This window comes from Tubulanus polymorphus, chromosome 9, assembly GCF_964204645.1.
Source record: "Tubulanus polymorphus chromosome 9, tnTubPoly1.2, whole genome shotgun sequence".
In the NCBI taxonomy this organism is placed as follows: Eukaryota; Metazoa; Nemertea; class Palaeonemertea; order Tubulaniformes; family Tubulanidae; genus Tubulanus; species Tubulanus polymorphus.
The window spans coordinates 11442592-11461611 of NC_134033.1; the positions used below are offsets into that span (position 1 = coordinate 11442592).

The 19020-nt window shown below is 37.5% G+C and overlaps 2 protein-coding genes across 2 annotated transcripts; both read left to right on the forward strand.

The window, feature by feature from the left end:
* The first annotated feature begins 363 nt into the window (after window positions 1-363).
* Window positions 364-7279, forward strand: LOC141910987 (cyclin-C-like). Its single transcript, XM_074801910.1, has 10 exons — window positions 364-510; window positions 952-1064; window positions 1411-1565; window positions 2097-2148; window positions 2329-2420; window positions 2542-2633; window positions 2734-2801; window positions 3208-3287; window positions 3486-3589; window positions 4342-7279. The coding sequence occupies exons 1-10, from the start codon at window positions 479-481 to the stop codon at window positions 4388-4390; spliced, it is 837 nt and encodes a 278-aa protein (XP_074658011.1). The 5' UTR covers window positions 364-478; the 3' UTR covers window positions 4391-7279.
* Window positions 7280-8663: 1384 nt separating this feature from the next.
* Window positions 8664-12417, forward strand: LOC141911144 (monocarboxylate transporter 13-like). Its single transcript, XM_074802115.1, has 4 exons — window positions 8664-9113; window positions 9586-9726; window positions 10470-11318; window positions 11991-12417. The coding sequence occupies exons 1-4, from the start codon at window positions 8888-8890 to the stop codon at window positions 12185-12187; spliced, it is 1413 nt and encodes a 470-aa protein (XP_074658216.1). The 5' UTR covers window positions 8664-8887; the 3' UTR covers window positions 12188-12417.
* Window positions 12418-19020: the final 6603 nt, after the last annotated feature.

A 19020-nucleotide genomic window follows, 5' to 3' on the forward strand; every position in this document is an offset into this window, starting at 1 on the left:
AGTCATTAACCTCATTCATTGTGTTACAATTCCTCACGGACACCGACACGACACACGATTTGCGTAGTTTACATACACACATACAGTCATTATGTTTGGTTTTATACTAATCAACACACAAAAAATAATTTGGCTCGGCAAAAAAATCCACATGTAATATAATTATGTCTTCTACGTATATTAGGCCTACATGTATATGTCTCCTGCCAATTAAAATTGTTAGAACTTTTCATATGTTTTATATTCGATTCTTTATTGCACAAAACCAACAATGTAAAATAGGTCATGTCGGAGTAATATAGATATTTTGAATTGGATTGAATTGTAATATGTTGAGGAGTCCGAAATAACCGCTACCACTTACAATCTAGTGTCAATCGAAAAAACTGCTGCAAAGGAACAAATAAGGGTGAAAAATATGATTTAACCGCCGTAAATTCACGATCAACGCCCGTTAACTGAAGCGCCTGGTCTCAATATGGCTGGCAACTTTTGGCAGAGTTCACATTTGTAAGTTTCAATCTTCGAAAAGAGGCGTCGATTAGAAAAACAGTAGTCTGTTTGGCCTCCGTTCACATCAATCACTCAACCATTAAACCCCTTAAATTTTCAATTATTTGTGGTTTCCATTTTCCCAGGGTTTCAGTTAATTGCACGAAATTCACGATTTTCACTTGTAAAAGTTCCGTTCCTTAACATACATGATACATGAAAGAAATAGGTTTCCCTCTCTCTGTCTGCGTGCTGTTATATTTCATCTTCATTCCTGAGTTCAAGTGAACTTAAGTGGAGTTAAATTATGTTTGAAGCGGACAGAGAGTAGAAAATAGTAACACAGTTTTGAGATTATTTTATGTAATAACTTCATTTTCAAATTTGCCTCTGTCTTTCTAGTGGTACTGTAGAACTGGGTTCTGCACATGACGCTTACTTATAAAGTCTCTTTTCCAGCCAACAATGGATATTGGACAAACAAGATCTCGTCCGGGAACGCCAAGAAGATATCAAATCAGAAACGGACGGCGAAGAAAATTATCAGAAGATTATGATATTCTTCGCTAATTGTAAGTTTATTCCAGCCCTTTTGATTGAGAATTCAACTCACTCAAGGTTCGAGGTTAATTGCTTGTGAGTAATAACAAAATTTAACTGAACAGAACTCCGACTAAACATTACCGCTACATGAAAAAGAGTGGATTAGGACAAGGGCTGCAGTCTTAGATGTTAAGACCCTATCCCTTTTGCCTTACAAATGTTCTTAAAAGTGATTACATTTGTATCAGTCTTATACTATCGTGAACCCTGCATTGAGACAGGAAAAAAAGAAAAGTACATTGCATTAAGTCAACGTCATAGAAAAAGTCTAAAAGTAGAGTTGAAATACTTGTAACAATCTGACGCTTTGTTTAGTTATTCAAGCTTTGGGCGAACAACTGAAAGTGCGTCAGCAAGTAATTGCCACGGCGACGTGCTACTTCAAACGATTCTATGCAAGGAACTCATTGAAATGTATTGATCCAGTTTTAATGGCTCCGACGACGATATTCTTAGCTTCCAAAGTCGAGGTGAGTAGTACTGTACCTCCTCCTATGAACTAATGACAATAACTGTGAAATCCTCACCTGGACTTTTCTTCAGTTCGACCCTATTTTCCAAAAACCTCTACAGATGTTTGCAATTTTGAATATTTGTGTTCAAAAATCCAACAGTGCCATTTCTGCGGTCGGTTAAGGGTTTCAATTCGACAGTTGATCGAGTCCTGGGTTCTACCCCTTCACAAATCTGGGTCCAGTTGTTGAACAGTTGTGACTGAAGTCAAAAAATGGTCTTGAATCTTAAGACTTGTCTGATTGTTAGTTTGGCTATAGAACTGAAATGGTCTTTGACAGGTCTTAGATCTAAGTTATGACTGTTTAACTGTCCTTGACTATGATCCACCCTGGATCTTGTTCCGCAGACTTCGTGAAATAGAATTAGTTCATTTTCAATCAGTTAATTCCGAGTCAAATCTAAATGGAACTCAGTCCCGGGTAGGAAAATTACCCGATATTTTTATGCGAGTGAATTTGAAATTTTGTTTGAATGTTGTTTTTCAGGAGTTTGGCGTGATATCTAACAATCGATTGATATCTGCTTGCGTCACTGTTGGTAAGCATTTGAAAAATTGAATCAAGAGAAAAATTTGACGTTTAACTTATCATGGGCCTGGGTGGTTTGTTCAAAATCCTGATTGAGTGATGTCTATTACTACTGTGCAAAAAACTCCTTTAATACGTTTCAAATTTTCCGCGTTACGATTGAAATATTTGTTGTGTTGTTGTATTTCAGTGAAGAATAAATTCCTCCACGCATTTCAACAAGAATTCCAGTATCGTATTAGTCATGTGCTCGAATGTGAATTTTATCTACTCGAAATGATGGTTAGTAAGCGAAACTTGCTTTAAATTATGTTGTCTGGTTGAGGTCTATAGGGTTTATTCGCTAAACCGAGTCTATTCAAGTTGCTTAGAGCTTTAATCTTTCATTTCGATTCGATTCTAGGATTGCAGCCTGATTATATACCATCCATATAGACCTTTATTGCAATATATATCCGACCTCGGTAATGAAGAAGTGCTCCTTCAACTTGCATGGTTTGTATTTCTCGGATAAACTGTCGATAATTGTTTTCTTGTGAATAAGAATCATGTCAAAAGGCATTTCTCTAGCTACAAACTTTTATTTCTTTTACAGGCGTATTATCAATGATAGTCTCAGGACTGATGTTTCCCTCATGTACCCACCATTCCTTATAGCTTTAGGTAAATATTCATTCTGTTTGAACTTTGAAGGTCATAAACCACCAAGGCCTCTCTTGGTACCTTATCAATAATTAACTCCTACAATTGCTGAATGGTTGTTTTAACGCAGGAATTTTATGCCATTAGTTTTGTGAAATTTGGCCCTGGACCTAGTTCCATACATGTATTTGAAAGAAAATGTACCAATTTCAACTTGAAGTAAACTCAAGCCCACAACCGTGGAACTGGATCCCCTGCTTATTAGGCTGTTTTTGGCCAAATGCTTCTTGCAACCAAGATTGACTAGGGTTGTTACGTAGCTGAAGGCCACCATCTATTCTTGTTTTAAACTTTCCTCACAGTGACTTTACAAAGTCATCATGAATTTTGTCGAAATGAACATGAACGTGTATTGATCATCTTACAGCGTGTTTGTACATGGCATGTGTGATACAAAACAAGGACCACAAAAACTGGTTCGCCGAATTAAGCGTCGACTTAGACAAGGTATGATATTAGCTGGTATTTGAAAGCAACAAAATGTTCAAGGTCCTAGCCAAGCCCGTATCTAGGGAGGCTTTTGTAGCTTCGAACGAATGTGTCTCTTTTTCGATATCATTCCTGCTCAGAAAAAAATCAGGGAAAGTTCGAGGAATTTGGAATTTTTTTAAATTTGAGATACCGACCGATTTGTTATTTTTTCAGGTGCTCGAGATTACCAAATACATACTTCAGTTGTATGATCTGTGGAAAAGTTACGACGAAAAGAAAGAAATAGCCAGTCTTCTGTCAAAAATCACGAAACCTCGGTGAGCATTCCGTCATTTATCCCTCTTACGTACAACTTTCCTATTGAATATTGAATATATGGAAAGTACTGTACTGATATACGGATAACTTGCGCTTTCCTACTTTTGATGCGATTACTGGACACTAATTGTTTTAAAACGATGCACATGGAGGGATCAAATTACCAGCGTCATGAACTTAATATTATGTAGTAGTAGTAGTAGTAGTGGCAGTAGTTTATTCTTTAACAATGTGTGTACTACACTTGTATGACAGATAATCAAAATAACAAATCTTAACAAAATAATTTAATACAAAATTACATGTTGAAAAAACAGGAATATCAAGTTGATGGGGTAGCTATATTTACTCGGTTTCGTCGCCTCGAAGCATTCTCCGTCTTCTGAACATTGAAATCAAATATCTTCCAATTATGCAGGCACAACTAATCTACTGCCACAAGCCCTTCAAACATCACCTGTCTTTTCTTTATTAGTCCAGACCTCACATACGGTTCTTATCCTCACTTTTGATTGAAATTGATCTATAAACCAGTAGTTATTGGTACACGTTCTTAAAATTCATCTCATACTATAATGGTGAATATCTGAGGTGTTGGTTTCAAGCTTTAGTTTTAGAGTACAGAAGAAACGGCTTCAATACCGTGGCCAAGATGTCCTTAAATAAATAACAGGGTCGATCCCTATTTTAAGATCAAAAAGAAAATAAGACAAAATTGTATTTTTCATGTAACTAATGTTTTTTTTTTCAGGCCGGCTCCAGAAACTCAACAAACGCAGAACCAACAACCGGTGCAATGATACATCATCTACCTCGCGCGCCGTCGAACCAAATAGATAAAAAAGACGACTTTTTTGTGAATTCCACTAAATTGTTGCTCAAAATACGATATACCGAATGCATGCATCAGCTTTAGTGGTCAGAGTCTCTGATAGATTGTAGTGACAGTTGAATAAGAAATGAAATGAAAGTAGGCCCTATGTCTACTCTATACGAGAGCTATTCGCTTAATTCATAGAATATTCACGAACTAAAGTACGTAAGAATTTAAATCTAAAACCTTAAACCTAGAACCCAAATTGAACCCAATGGACGTACACATGTGCCCAATTATTCTGGAGATAGGGTTTTTTTACTGCAGCTATGAATCTGCAGTCCGTACAAACACTGTGACATTCGATACTTCGCCATTCTTACATTTTTAGCCCACTTGGGACTTTAGTCCCAGCGGGCTTTTGCGTTCACTTGTCGTCCGTCCGTTCGTCCGTCCGTCGGTAGACGGAATCCAGTTATTTTGGGAAGTTTTGAAGACGCTTCAAGGTAATGTCTTGATATTTGGGTTACACATGTATCCACCCTAGACACATCTTCAGCCCAAAAACTGGCCCTGTCAGATTCAAGATGGCCGACTGGCAGCCATTGTTGTTCGCCAAAATCAGCACTTTTTACACATTTTTGAACTTTTTGAGGGAAATTTTGAAGACCCTTTGATCAATTACCTTGATCTTTTGGATATATGTGAATTCCCCCAGGGCCCATCAGCATAACAAAAATTGGGTCGATCGGACTCAAGATGGCCGTCCTATGACCTTTTCAGTGCCCAAAAATGTTAATTTTGGCCCAAATTAGCTTCCTACTGGTTTATCATTTCTCATTGCAATTTGTGATGGGTATTCTTTGGAAAGGGATGTTTTATACCTGAGACAGGTATTTTTCATCAGCCAATTATGACGCAATTGGCGGCCATCTTGGTGTCAGCAGTACTCATTTGTAAGTGGGAAAAAGTTTTTCCACATTATATTGATACCTAAGCGTATTTTGTTACCACAATCATTTAGAAACTTGTAGCTCATAACGTGTTCTATGATTGTGGTGAGTTTCAAGGTCATTGGTTTTTGTATATGGCCACCAGGGGGCGTTGAATAATGCAATATCTTAGTATTTCTATATTATATTCGTATCAATGCATATTTTGTAACCACAATCAATTGCAAAGTTGTAGCTCATGACATCATCTATGATTGTGGCAAGTTTTAAGGCCATTAGTTATTCTATATGGTCACCAGGGGGCGTTGAATAGTAGAATAACTTAGTATTTCCTTATTATATTGGTACCTAGGCATATTTTGTTACCATGATCAATTACAAAGTTATAGTTCGTGACATGTTCTATGATTGTGGTGAGTTTCAAGGTCATTGGGTTTTGAATATTGTCACCAGGGGGCGTTGAATAGTAGAATAACTTAGTATTTCCATATTAAAGTGGTAACGAGGCATATTTTGTTATCACAATCAATTACAAAATCGTAGCTGCTGACATGTTCTATGATTGTGGTGAGTTTCAAGGTCATTGGATTCTGTATATGGTCACCAGGGGGCGTTGAATATTGAAATTGTTAGATTGTTGAGCATTTGGAACCACTTCCCAAGTGGGCATGGTGTCCCTGGACCCCTAGTTTTTCACCTGAGACACTTTTTCCTACGAAAGCTCATCCTCCCTCGGCAGGAATTCGGACCTGATGGCATCGCTTCACTCGGCCACGGCACGAACCCCTGCCACAGTAGACTGGGTGTGCAAGTACATGCGTAGCTTTGCCGCACGAAAACTTACGGCACCAATCATATTGCTGATTTTATAATCACTGTGGTAAATTTCACGGAAGAACTATAAATGGGAAAACCCGGGCTAAAATAAAACGGGATATCTGATTGGCTAATAATGACATCATCTAAGCTGCGCATGTAGCTGCGCCCTCGGTCTATTGTGGCAGGGTTTCGTACCGCTGCGATTCTCGATGCCATCAGGTTTCGAATCTCTGCCAGGGGAGAATGCAAAATCTAGACAAACAGTTAGTTATTTTATTGAAAAAAAGCCATGCAATGGAAATCCAGACTGCAGATTTATGCCTGATTTAAGTCTGACTGACTCAAGCGTAGTAGACATTGCTGTGATAATAGTTACATACCTGCCAACAAGTATTGAGTTGATGTGTGTGATGAAGATTATGTATTATTATCAAGCTTCTATTGAATGTGGATGTCATACAGTAGACTGTGTCTAACGCAGTGGCCGTCTATTCCGAATTCAGACAAATTCCGAAGATCTATACGAGTATTTGTCTATGCTGCATGTCCCGGCATTAACAGCTATAGATGGAGTCTACTGAACACATATTTTTTATACGTCTGTAGGGATTGAATGTTTTAGGATGCTTTTGTGTTTGATTCTTGCAAGAGTAACGAACGTGGAATATTTTACTACTGTTCAAGTTGGTTATAAGCACGCCACCATTCGTACCAAGAAAAAAATTAAATGTTTCTTATAACAGACTAATTTGAAATATTGATGGAATAAATGGGTTTAAAATGTCTCAATCAGGATAAATGGAAAGTTCTTGTCTTGAATGGTTTGCTAAAAGATTTTGAAATATTTAAGAGCAATCTATTGTGATTCATAAAAGAATTCAGATCAAACATCCGACTTGCACCGCACAATACAGTAGTTGGTACGTGTGTTCATATCCTGCGTGTGTATTTTCTGGTGTCAACGTGCTCGATGTCCTTCGACCTGATTCATTGATGTTTCTTAATTTATACTGATTATGTATCAAAAATATAGGAGGTGAATGTAAAACATTGTGTATACTTGTAAATATTGTACATCTATTCTAAACCAATAAAAAAAACTTAAACTCAATTTATTCAGTGAATAGCTTTTATCTATTTCTTCTTGATGTATCGGAATGAACCCTGAATATCCGTTTAAGATGGAAGATAGTGGCTGTACCAGGGTTCGATCTATGCATAAAAGCCACTTATACTAAGCATATCTGAAATTTCGCTTGCCCCCTGAAAAATCTACTTGCCAGTCCGATTGGTGGCACATTCATCCGTTGTATCGAGTGGGAAAAAAGCTTTGAGACATAAAATTGCACTATCGTTTACATTGTTTAACAAGTTTCACAAAAACGATATAAAAACCCCGATCATGGGCCGATAATGATAATCTATCTGTGTATATGGCATAGATGTACATGTGAAATGATCATAGAAAAGGTCAAGATAATGAAATTGATCAAGACACGAGCTGACACAACAATTGAAATCATCTCTAGCCCCTCAAAGAACTAGACAGTTATCATTTCTATATGGTACTTAAATGCTGGAGGGTAAGTAAGTAAAATTGCAGCAGAGATCCCTCCCTGTAACGATAATATTCATAACCGCATGTTATTATCATATCGGGCTAGTTGTTTACGTTTACTGTAAGATTTAGTCCCAGTGTGTCATTCGAATTGGAAACTGAGACCAGTTTCAGCCAAACGATCGGCGTGAATTTTATCAACATTTTCGCATTGCTCGACTGCAAAAAAGTTTTTCCAGTCTCAGATTTTTCCTCTACGAATTAACGGGGTTATTTGATTAACCTGGTAATCTGTTAGGCGAAAATTAGTCATCGGATTGCCTTTCATTCTTTCAAAACTCGTCTGTTTTATAATATCTTATCGGTGGACAGAGTTCCAGTCTCCGAGGTGGATATAACGAAAAGACCAATGTAGGTCCTTTCTACTGACTGACAAATACTTAGACAGATGATGGAATAGCTGCCAAAACTAGGAAGAGACAAACTTCTAACAGAGACAAAATTTATTTTTCGCAAACTTTTCTGGATTTTCGAACATAAATCCACCCAAACTGGTTTGGTAGTACGACAAAACCGGTTTTATTGGGAACATTTTGATACTTGTTTCACTTCCGTATTCAACGTATTAATAAACGGCATTATTCAACGATTCCGATAGAACCAAACTAATGCAATAAATATCGTAAAAGCAGCGTTAGTCTATACATTGACAGAGCTGACTTAAAAAATATAATCCGAATTTCATATGTCGCTATTATCAAATTAAAATTCAGTGAAATTATCGTTAGCGCTACCACACGCTTACGATACACATGTGCGCGTGCTCTACAATGTTAACTGTTAGTATTGCAATAGTTATGAAGTAGGTCAGCCTAGTGGTTTTTGACCACATGATCGACGCCGCCCCGGCTTTTTAGATACGAATTTGAACGTTCGTACGGCATAAGATATGTATGTACCGGTACTCATCGTTTATAAAAGGAATGGAGTAAAAATTTCGTATTCCCGTCGCGCGTAACAAATAGTCACTAGCAACCAGAAATAATAACCGGTCGCAGAACAACTGATCATTCGTATGTGACAATTCCGTTTGACATTCGTTACATTCAGTCATTTTTATGATAACAATTTAATCTTCAACAGTAAAAAAAATATGGCTTCGACCGAAAAGCAGGATGATAAATTTGAGGAAGAATTTAAAGAGCCAGGTAGAATTGAAGGATGTTGTTTAGTGGTGGCAGCGGCAGGGATTGTGATGCTAATCGGTGGAATGCAAAATACTACGGGGATTCTAGTAGTGGAATGGGTGGAATACTTCAATACTGGATATACGATAGTTTCGTGGATAGGAGCAAGCGGTGGATTAACTCTGACATTTGGTAATACATTTTTGATAGCCGTGATGCGCAATTAGCTCAATTTCATGAAAGATTTTATAAGCTTAAAGTTCGAACTGCTGTCCTAATTGAAAACATGAAGCTGAAACTAGCAAAGAAAAAAATTCGTGAGCCCAGACCCAGGAACAGCTTAGCTTAATATTTCATTCTTTGAATACGCATGAATGAATATCACATACAGTGAAAGTCTGTTATAAAGCTGTCGTCCATTTAAATACCACTGCTTTCTTAACACCAACATTTTTCAGCGAACAAATCTGCTCAATCTCACTCAAATTCGATAAAAATACCATTCTTTATACCGCCGATTTCGTTATAACGACATGCTTTCCATTGGTCCCAACACTGGCATTATAAAGGAATTTTACTGTACATGTGTATTATAAATTGTGAAATTGTCTTTCGTATTTGGTTATCGTGGTACGAAATTTTCATGTCCAAATTATAATTTCAGCTCCTATTGCCGGTGTAGTGATAAAGAGATTTGGATTAAGACGATGTTTAGTCAGTTCTGCTATCGTGAGCTGTTCGGCGATTTGTGGTTCGGCTTTTTCTACAAAGCTATGGCACATGTACATTCTATGGATGATCTCAGGTTATGACATTTTGTTCGACGAATATGAATGATTTTTGTTTAAGGTTTTATATCAACACATGGCGCACGTGTCTAATCTATTTTCAAATATAAGCCTATTATATGTAAGTCGCTTACACCTTGCAGTGATTATCTTGACAAACTCGAAGCTTATGCGTAAAGCAGTTTCTATCTCATCAATAGGAAAAAACCTCGAACCTGCCAACAATGTCATGCATGGCGTTCATTGGGTTTGAGGGACGAAAATTCTGAATAATTAGCTTGGCTCAGTTTCGTAGATTTGAGGGCAGAGTAATCCAACTACCCATAACTTGAACAAACTGTTTAATGTAAAACGAAAGAAAACACTAATCAATTTGTGTAAATTCATTAGAGTCTGTACCCGTGTCTAGTGGAAAACCTCTCTCTGTAAACCGTATCCCCAACGACTCCAATGTCGATGCTGCAACCAAATTTAATCTATATATGATAACTCTGTACCGCATTTATTTTTGTATTTGAATGTATTTGTAATTGTACATTGCAAATTTTCTTTGTGAACGATAAATGAAATGATGATGATGAAGTAATTCCTGGGGACATTTTGAAATTACGTCAATTAATTGCGATAGATTCTTACTGTTACCGTTGTAGTTGTCGCACCCGGGTTGAAAATCTCCGAGTAACTCTGATACTCAGACTTTGAAACCGGACTCTCTTTTTCTTAAACGACACACATTCGATAATTTCTATTTTTCTTTCAGGGTTCGTAAGTATATTTCATTTCGGACCCGTTGTAGCCTACGTTCTGGTCAGATTTCGTCGATACAGATCAATAGCGAACGCTTTCGTCGTGTCAGCGGCAACATTGGGAACTTTCATCTACGGCGTCATAATGAACACGTTAATCGAAATTTATACTTGGCGAGGAGCGGTTCTCATAACTGGTGCCATGACTCTAAATGTGATTCCTTGCAGTTTAGTTCTTCGCAAATGGAACAGACCGCGTTGTAAAGAAGACGTACTTTTAGATAACAACGAGGAAGAAGTTCGCGATCGTGGTGATTCAGATAACACGCAAATGCATTTGGGAACTGATACGAATACGGAGACACCTACGGAGAGATGTTCAGGATGTAGTGGCTCAGACAGTGAAGTATTGAAACAACCAGCTTTATTGGGACTAATTTTACCGGTGCTTTTCTTAAGTATGTCGGTGTCTATTTTATATGTGCATACAGTTTCCGGCTTCATGGATGTATGCAAACTGGATTTAGAAAACGCCAGATATCTGGTGCCCTGTTTGGGAGCTAGTATCACCGTAAGTCGGTTTGTCGTATCTACTATCTCGCAACATCCCCGTGTTGATACATTCACTCTGTTCCTAATGGCAAATGTTTTACTAAGCGTTACGGTGGCGCTAATTCCTGTATTCGAAGGATTTACAGCCGCTGTGGTTTTAGTTGTAATAATTGGAGTTGGTTTGTCAGCATTTGGTGGAATCACTCATCTTGTTATTGCCGAGATTATAGATGATAAACATATTCATATGGCCGTACAATACATGTTTTTACCGGCAGGAATTGGGTACATGATCGGTGCTCCAATAATCGGTAAGGCTACCCAAGTGAATTGGAACATGAACACCAATTACATGATCCAGTATCGATATTTCCAATAAATGCACTTAATTTGAAAGTAAATTCTGTAAATTCAACCGATCATCTGGTAGTAAAAGTGCTTTTTCAATTTCAAGACTGATCTTAATTTGGCTGTTATATCGTAGACCCGTCGCTACGACCTGATATCTAAAGCGGAAACTCGAAGTACATCAAATAATAACATAAAAACCCACTATCTACAAATTAAAAGAATTTGAAAACAAGAATTTATTTATTCGAAAAATCTAAAATATATAGAATACACGACGTTTCGATCTCACCCTAGAGATCATCGTCAGGTGTGAGAAATAGACTAAAAACAGGGATATATATACAGAGGAGAACAGATTAATTGAGTAAAGTGAATGATTAAATAATAAGTGTTTGGCAAGGCATGAAGTAATGTACTTAGAAAGAAGGGAATTGTGCGGAGAAATGCCATTATTTGAATTGGTACTAATATCTGAGTGACGAGAATTAGGGCAGACTCAACTATGTGGCGTTTAGTGTAATTGCTGGAAGTACATCAATTCATATCATACTCGAAGTACATCAATTCACATGATACTTCATAATATGTATACTTTGCAATTAATGCGAATCCAATGATTTATCGATTTTCAGGTTGGTTGTATGACGCTACTGGGAACTACATCTATTCATTTGAATTAACTGCAGTTTTAGTCGCCTTCAGTGTGCTGACAATTCTGCCATTCTGGATCAAACATTTCCGTTCATTATCGAGTGAAAATTTATCGAAAGAAATCTGTCGTATCCGTCCAGCCCGAGGACACCCAGCGGATGATATCAAAATCACATAGATGCAACGGTTAAACAGCTGAAAGCTCCAAAATAGCTACAGATAGATCGTTGGTCGAGAAAAAGGTCTCTCCAAGAAATACAAGACACACCTGCTTTGTTGGTTAGGTGTTGGTTTGTCGGGCAAAGTTTCTCCTGTAGGTGGGCTCTAATATTAAAATGTTTGTTGGATCGGGCGAAAATCTAACGCCTGGGGTTGGGATGCGTTTTGTCCCGTCTTCCATATATATATTGACAACCAATTATTTTGCACAATATTCTGTTAATTACAAGAAATATTTTGTGTGTAGAAAAATAAAGCATATCAATATCATATCAACCGATGTTGACATTGATTGGTGGATCATCTGCAAGTACCTTCCGTGGAATCATCGTGGCTCCCTCCTGTGTGTTCAATACAATCAGCGACTCGCGCTGCAGCTTTCCGCGTTAAGGGCGCCAAAACGCCAGAACGCCTAAACGAAATAAAAACGTCAAATTTTCTTAAAAAATCCGTTTTGGCGTACCAAAACAAAGAAAATTCCGTTTTGGCGCCCCAAACGAACTGCCACCTGGAACAATCGTGTATTGTGGACACTGTTATGTAGTTTAGATATATCTGGCATAGTTATTTAATAGCGTCTATTTTCGGTGAATAAAAACACCTTAAGATAATTTTGGAACTTCATGTTTTTGTATTAATCATTCCAATCAATTACGATTATGGTCATACTTTCAGCTCATCGTAGTGGATGGAGTTAATGATGCTTTTACGTGTAATCTAACCCCTGTCCTACATGCTTTCAGTATTGCTTTAGAACAATTTCAGTTTTTGATTTTACCATGTCTGAGAAGAACTAATCCATACAATCCATTTTGCTACGTATTTTGTGAAATTACTCATAATGTACATATGGGCTATTTAGGTAATTTTCGTGTTGAATTCGACGAACAGATTTGATGTTTTGATAGTGACAAGTGCAGAAAATTATCTAATCGCTAAACAGATTGTCTCTTCAATGATATGACCTCCAAAAAGCCATTGTGTCTTCAGTTAAGTTGCATTAGGATATCAGAACGGATAGAGGACACTTCCTACACATATGAGCTACTCATATCTGCGAGCTTTGCCATTCTTGAATACTTAACAATCGAAGAAATCATAAGAGCCGATATGACTCTTTCATACTGGAATAACACTGCCGGTTTAGAATCGATCCGATACGTTAGCCTATTATTCAACCAGTATTTCCCATCGGTCATAATAGGGCTGGGCGTACCGGCAAACATCTTAGCTATCATAGTGCTCAGCTCGCCACGTTACCGGGGTCTTACTACATCCTTCTATCTGAGATTCCTGTCGGTTTGCGATACGAACTTATTGGCTGTTGTGTTATTGCTTAGTTACCTGGAAGACAATCGCCCGGAATTGATTTCGAACGTTTTTTGTAAAATTTACTTCACCGAAGACTATTTCGGTTTCGCGATATCGAACAGTCTGTTAGTCGTTGTTACTGTCGATAGATTCGTAGCGATACAATTCCCGTTAAAAGCGAAGAGCTGGTGCACGGTTAAGCGAGCAAAATGGGTCGTTCTGTTTATATTTGTAGCATTATGCTATTCACATTTGTTGATCTACGGTGGATCGGAAACACCGATCTACGGCGGTGAACCATTCTGTCGACTTCAACTAGAAGGCGTTTGGAGGGACGTGTTCTATATGTTTGACGTCATATATTCTGTTTATATACCATTCCCTGTCCTGCTTATTCTCAACATCTTAATGGCCAGAATTGTACTGAAGAGCAGGAAACAACGTGAAAGTACTTCGTCCGGTACAAAATTGCACCAACGAGAAATTTCCCTCACGATTCTCCTACTTCTCGTCTGTTTTGTGTTCCTTGTAACAAGTTTACCCTACGTTTTCCATGCAAATTTTTGGGAAAGTGGCAACGTTGATTATGAAAACGACCCCGCGAGTTCTTCTATATCTCATGTTGTTCTGTTCATCAATCCGATGGTAAATTTCTACCTGTATTGTTTGGGAAGTTCGAAATTCCGTGGTGAGTTTAAGAGACTATTGAGGTGTTGGGCTTCAGCAGTGCGATAGTTCGATTCCTTTCGTTCTTATTATACACACCGGACCTCTTTGTAGTTCAGCCACTGTGCTTCATTGGTAGACATTCTACGTATTAATTTTCCAATGAATTACAAAATATGATGTATTTCTATCTTGTTTATATGTGGTAGAAATAAAGTAATTACTTTAATGCAGATAATTCATCAAAACAGCAATGGCGCAATGTCTGTACTGGAATCTTCTCTTCATTTTTGTCGTTGATAATTCTGTTGGCAAATATTAAACTCTCTTTAAACCTGAATACTGAAAACATAATCTGCTCATCATTTTACTTCCACTGCATTCTCGATTTTCTACTCGATTGAAATACACTAGTAGATGGCTCATTTCTCGTCGGAGGCACCACTTCTATCGAAAGTAGTTTAGAATCTCATTGAGATTCTCGAATTGTAATCTGTCATATGTCATTATTTTCTCCAAATGCAAGACTGGTTTTGGTCTATCCAGAGATGTAAACGTGTAACGGTTTGAATAATGATAGATCGAAATATTGTATCAACCATGCTTATTCGTCAAAGAATTAACTTCCAGTAAAACATCACCGTTTTAGGCAGGTCATCTACACAGAGGATTATTGAAAGTATTTGTGTTGCACTTGATCAAAATCTCTTTTTCCATCTTTTACGAGTCACATAAACAATATTTGTCGTAGTGCTAATTGTCATCTAGGGATATACGCTACGGTATTTAAGCCAGCAAGGCAAAAACCCGCATCACTGCTTTGCGGCTGTATTTAGGGTTTTCTGCGACTTCGTAGGACGTATTGTTTTCTCGTCATTATCATTGACCGCCCCCTTTTCCAGCCAGCGAGTGTTTCTAAAGTTCGTTCGACTTCTTCCAGCTTCTAAACGTTATGTTAAATTACTAAAAAGAATAAACGACACTGTATAAACTGCTAACTGGGTGTCTTATCATAAAATGAAACTTACTCTGTAACGTGAAATATTGTATATTGTATATAATACAAGCGTATCTGCCTTATACTAGCTGATGTATCCATTTCAAATACATTCGACACCCCGGAAATCAGAAACCGGTGACGCTACAGGGAAATCACTAATTGCCTCATAAAAAACGAGGATTCACATCAACCATCTACAAATGAAGAAGATATCAATTCTGAGTCCGCCTGAATCATATTTCACAATTCAGTTACTACAGCTTTCCATTATAAGTTGTTACCTGTAAGGGTTAGTAAGCATCATTCTCGTTTACACTTCACCTCCGTGCTGCTCCACCGTGCCGCTCTTCCGCGCAACTCCTCCGTGCCGCTCCACCGTACCGCTCCTGCGTGCCGCTCCACCATCCCGCTCCTGCGTGCCGCTCCTCCATTCCTCCGTGCCACTCCTGCGTGCTGCTCCTGCGTTCCGTTCTTCCGTGCTTCTCCTGCGTGCTTCTCCTCTAAAACGCGAGGAAACACGGTCAGTTTAACCTACGAATAATTATCTCGACGAGGTAATTGGGCTCGTCGGTTTATAAAACTGCGCTCCCAAACAGTATACACTTGTATAACACTCTCACTTGATCCTCGTAACTGATGAATTCGACTCGGATACAAATCGGTCGACCTTACAACAGTTACATCGTTCTCACGTCGTTGGTGAACAAGTCTGGAAGCTATCGTATCGTGCCAATGGTCATTATGCTTATTCTATTGCCAATTGGAATCTTCGGAAATTCGGCAACTTTCCTGATAATGATAAGTCGTAGATTCCGCAGGTTATCTTACGCTAATTATCTCATCGTTTTGGCTGTCAGTGACTTTTTGTATATCATCAATTGCGCATTGATGCCTGTGTTACAGTTTGTTCTCTTGTTCGCGAAACCTCCGATATTCACCATGAGTTCATTAACCAGTTGTCAAATCTACGAATTTTTTATGATAGTTGTTGTCAGTAATAGTTCGTGGTTGATAGTAGCGATATCTCTAGAACGTGCGGCAGTTGTGCTCTTCCCGTTCACATCTCGTTTGATATGTACACCTACATTCGCCCGACTTATAATATTGGTAATTACCGCCGTGAATGTTCTGATTCTATATCTCATACCTACTTTGTCGATACGTTTTGTCAACCAGTCTTTCGGATGTTACTACGACGTATTTGACCAGGGAATGATGTTTACCATCAATGTCATCCATATTAACCTCCTACCTTTAACCTTTATTATCATGTCTAATTCTGTCATAATAGTTCAGTTGTTATTCAGAGGTTCGAAAATGGTTTCGTCCGATCAGAAAACTACAAAATCAAAACGTACAACGATAATGCTTGTAACTGTTTCACTCGCATTTGCTATGTTTAATCTACCGAACACCATTTCCGTACTGTTACCAATTTCCACAAAACTAATGAATTTCCTACTTGACATTTTTACCCAGTTTTATGTTTGTAACTATGTGATAAATTTCTACATATATCTTTTACTTGGACGAGAAATTCGTGAATATTTTTGTACAAAGATCTGCTGTAGAAATTCGGTCAAATAATCATTGATTTCAAGTTTACACCAATCAACTTCAACTCGTATTTAATTATGGCGGTTTCCTGACAAAAAGAACTCTTGGGCATCTATTGAGCTAAGTAGAAGATGTTTGAGTACCTTTTTCTTCGACATGAAATTTTTCCAAGCGATTTTTATCGATTATTTTCCAAGTTTCTATATACTTGTAAATTCAATTTAACAGCGTATTTCTGATTCACGTGATAATTTTGAACAAAAAGTTACCTTCTGCGGCAAAGGTTCCGATGACCATAAACAAGGCCAAGGCGATGAACAGAGTCTTGTACATATTCTGAAAGTGAATGACAATTTTCCTAGTTCACTAATTATTCTATTTATCAAAAAGTAGAATACAGCAATTTTTCCCGAATGTGTTCATGAATTTAACAACTTTCTTTGTCTGACAAAGATGATATTTTAAGTAAATGTTATGTTACGAATGTAGAAACTTGAAAGCAACGAGGAGATGTGGATTGGTCCGAACCCCCAATCACGCCAGTCCACACTGGGAGGTATTCGAACCTATGCGAAACCCAGTTATGGTAAACCATGGACGTATTAACTAGATTATACGTCCATGGGTATACCTATCCCCCGTGGGCATTTATCACTGCAGCAACGAGCCTGGTTCATTCATTAGTCACCGCTACTTCTGCTAATCGTCAAGTTTTATCACTTACCTCAGCTTTATTGTGCGTCTTGTTAATGCAATCCACAACAGTAGACTGAAGGCAGAAATTAATCCTTTATGTGAACAAAGTGTGGTGAACGGCTTTTTCACATAAGCAGCTTTGAAGATCTTCAGAATAAATCCAAGTTCTAAATCAGACATTCGTACAATGCTGATAATTCGTATAATTCGTATAATACATGCTGAATATTTTCACGCACGTAGGGCTTAAAGATATATTTAGGAAAAATGATTTCGTTTTCGTTATTTTTGTGAACCAATGTTTGTGTGGCGTCATAATTAACATATGAAATTATGATTTTCCTTACAGTAATACTCATTACGGTAAGATTTTCAGAATTAATCCAAGTTCTAAATCAGACATTCGTATAATCCTGCTGAATATTTTCACGCACGTAGGGCTTAAAGATATATTTAGGAAAAATGATTTCGTTTTCGTTAATTTTGTGAACCCATTGCTTTGTGAGGCGTCATAATCATCATATTAAATTCTGATTTTCCTTACGGTAATAGTCATCTACTTGAGGAAAGTGGCAAAATATCAAGCCCGAGAGCTGGAGTTTACGTAGGTAAACTCAAGTAACCGGAATTTTTGTAAATGGGCATTTTCCACAAAAATCAATCTTCTCGGAAAATAAAGAACCTTAACGAGCACAGTTCATTCTTCACCATTGGTTTATTGGTCCAACGTTGATAAATTCTTCGCTTGATTTCCCTCATTCCTTCTGGAATTTTTACCTCTGGCATTTTTACCTACGAAGTGATTTTACCTCTGCCATTTTTACTTCTGCCATTATTACCTCTGGCATTTTTACCTCTGGCATTAATACCTGGATTCTATTGACGACCACATTTTTTTTGGTATTTGTGTTACTCAACATGTTTATCAATTCAGAATGTGGCTTTGTTATAAGAATAAACCGATTGCTGGGCCCAGTTTCACAAAGAAGTTTAACTCAAATTTTTGGTGTAATTGCCATTGGTTACTTCATGTTTTCAATGAGGACATTGAATTCAAACTTAACTGTTTTAGACTTAAACTTTTTCGTGAAACTGGGCCCTGCACCATTGTTACTCCATTCCCCAACATTCTTGATTTCATACCCTTAAACAAATGCTAAATGTAACTTTCATGGCGTAGAATGCTGTTGTAGATTCATGCAGATCAATCTACAGCATTGAACCATCCTTAAATACATTCTTTAGGTGACGTGGTATTTGTGTTTTTCCCAGACAGACACTACATCATTATACAGTCAGAAGCTTTGTTTAAAAACGATTGTTTCGAATGAAAATGTCATGTAAATGATATCCGAGCTTGCTATGACACAGATGATTTCTCTTGTTGAATAGTTTTTGTCCTCATTAATCACCATCTTTATGTGAGAGTATAAGCTGTATGCCAGACAGTAGCAGTTGTTCGAAATATGATAGAAAATAGGCACATATATATATATATATATATATATATATATATATATATATATATATATATATATATATATATATATATATATATATAT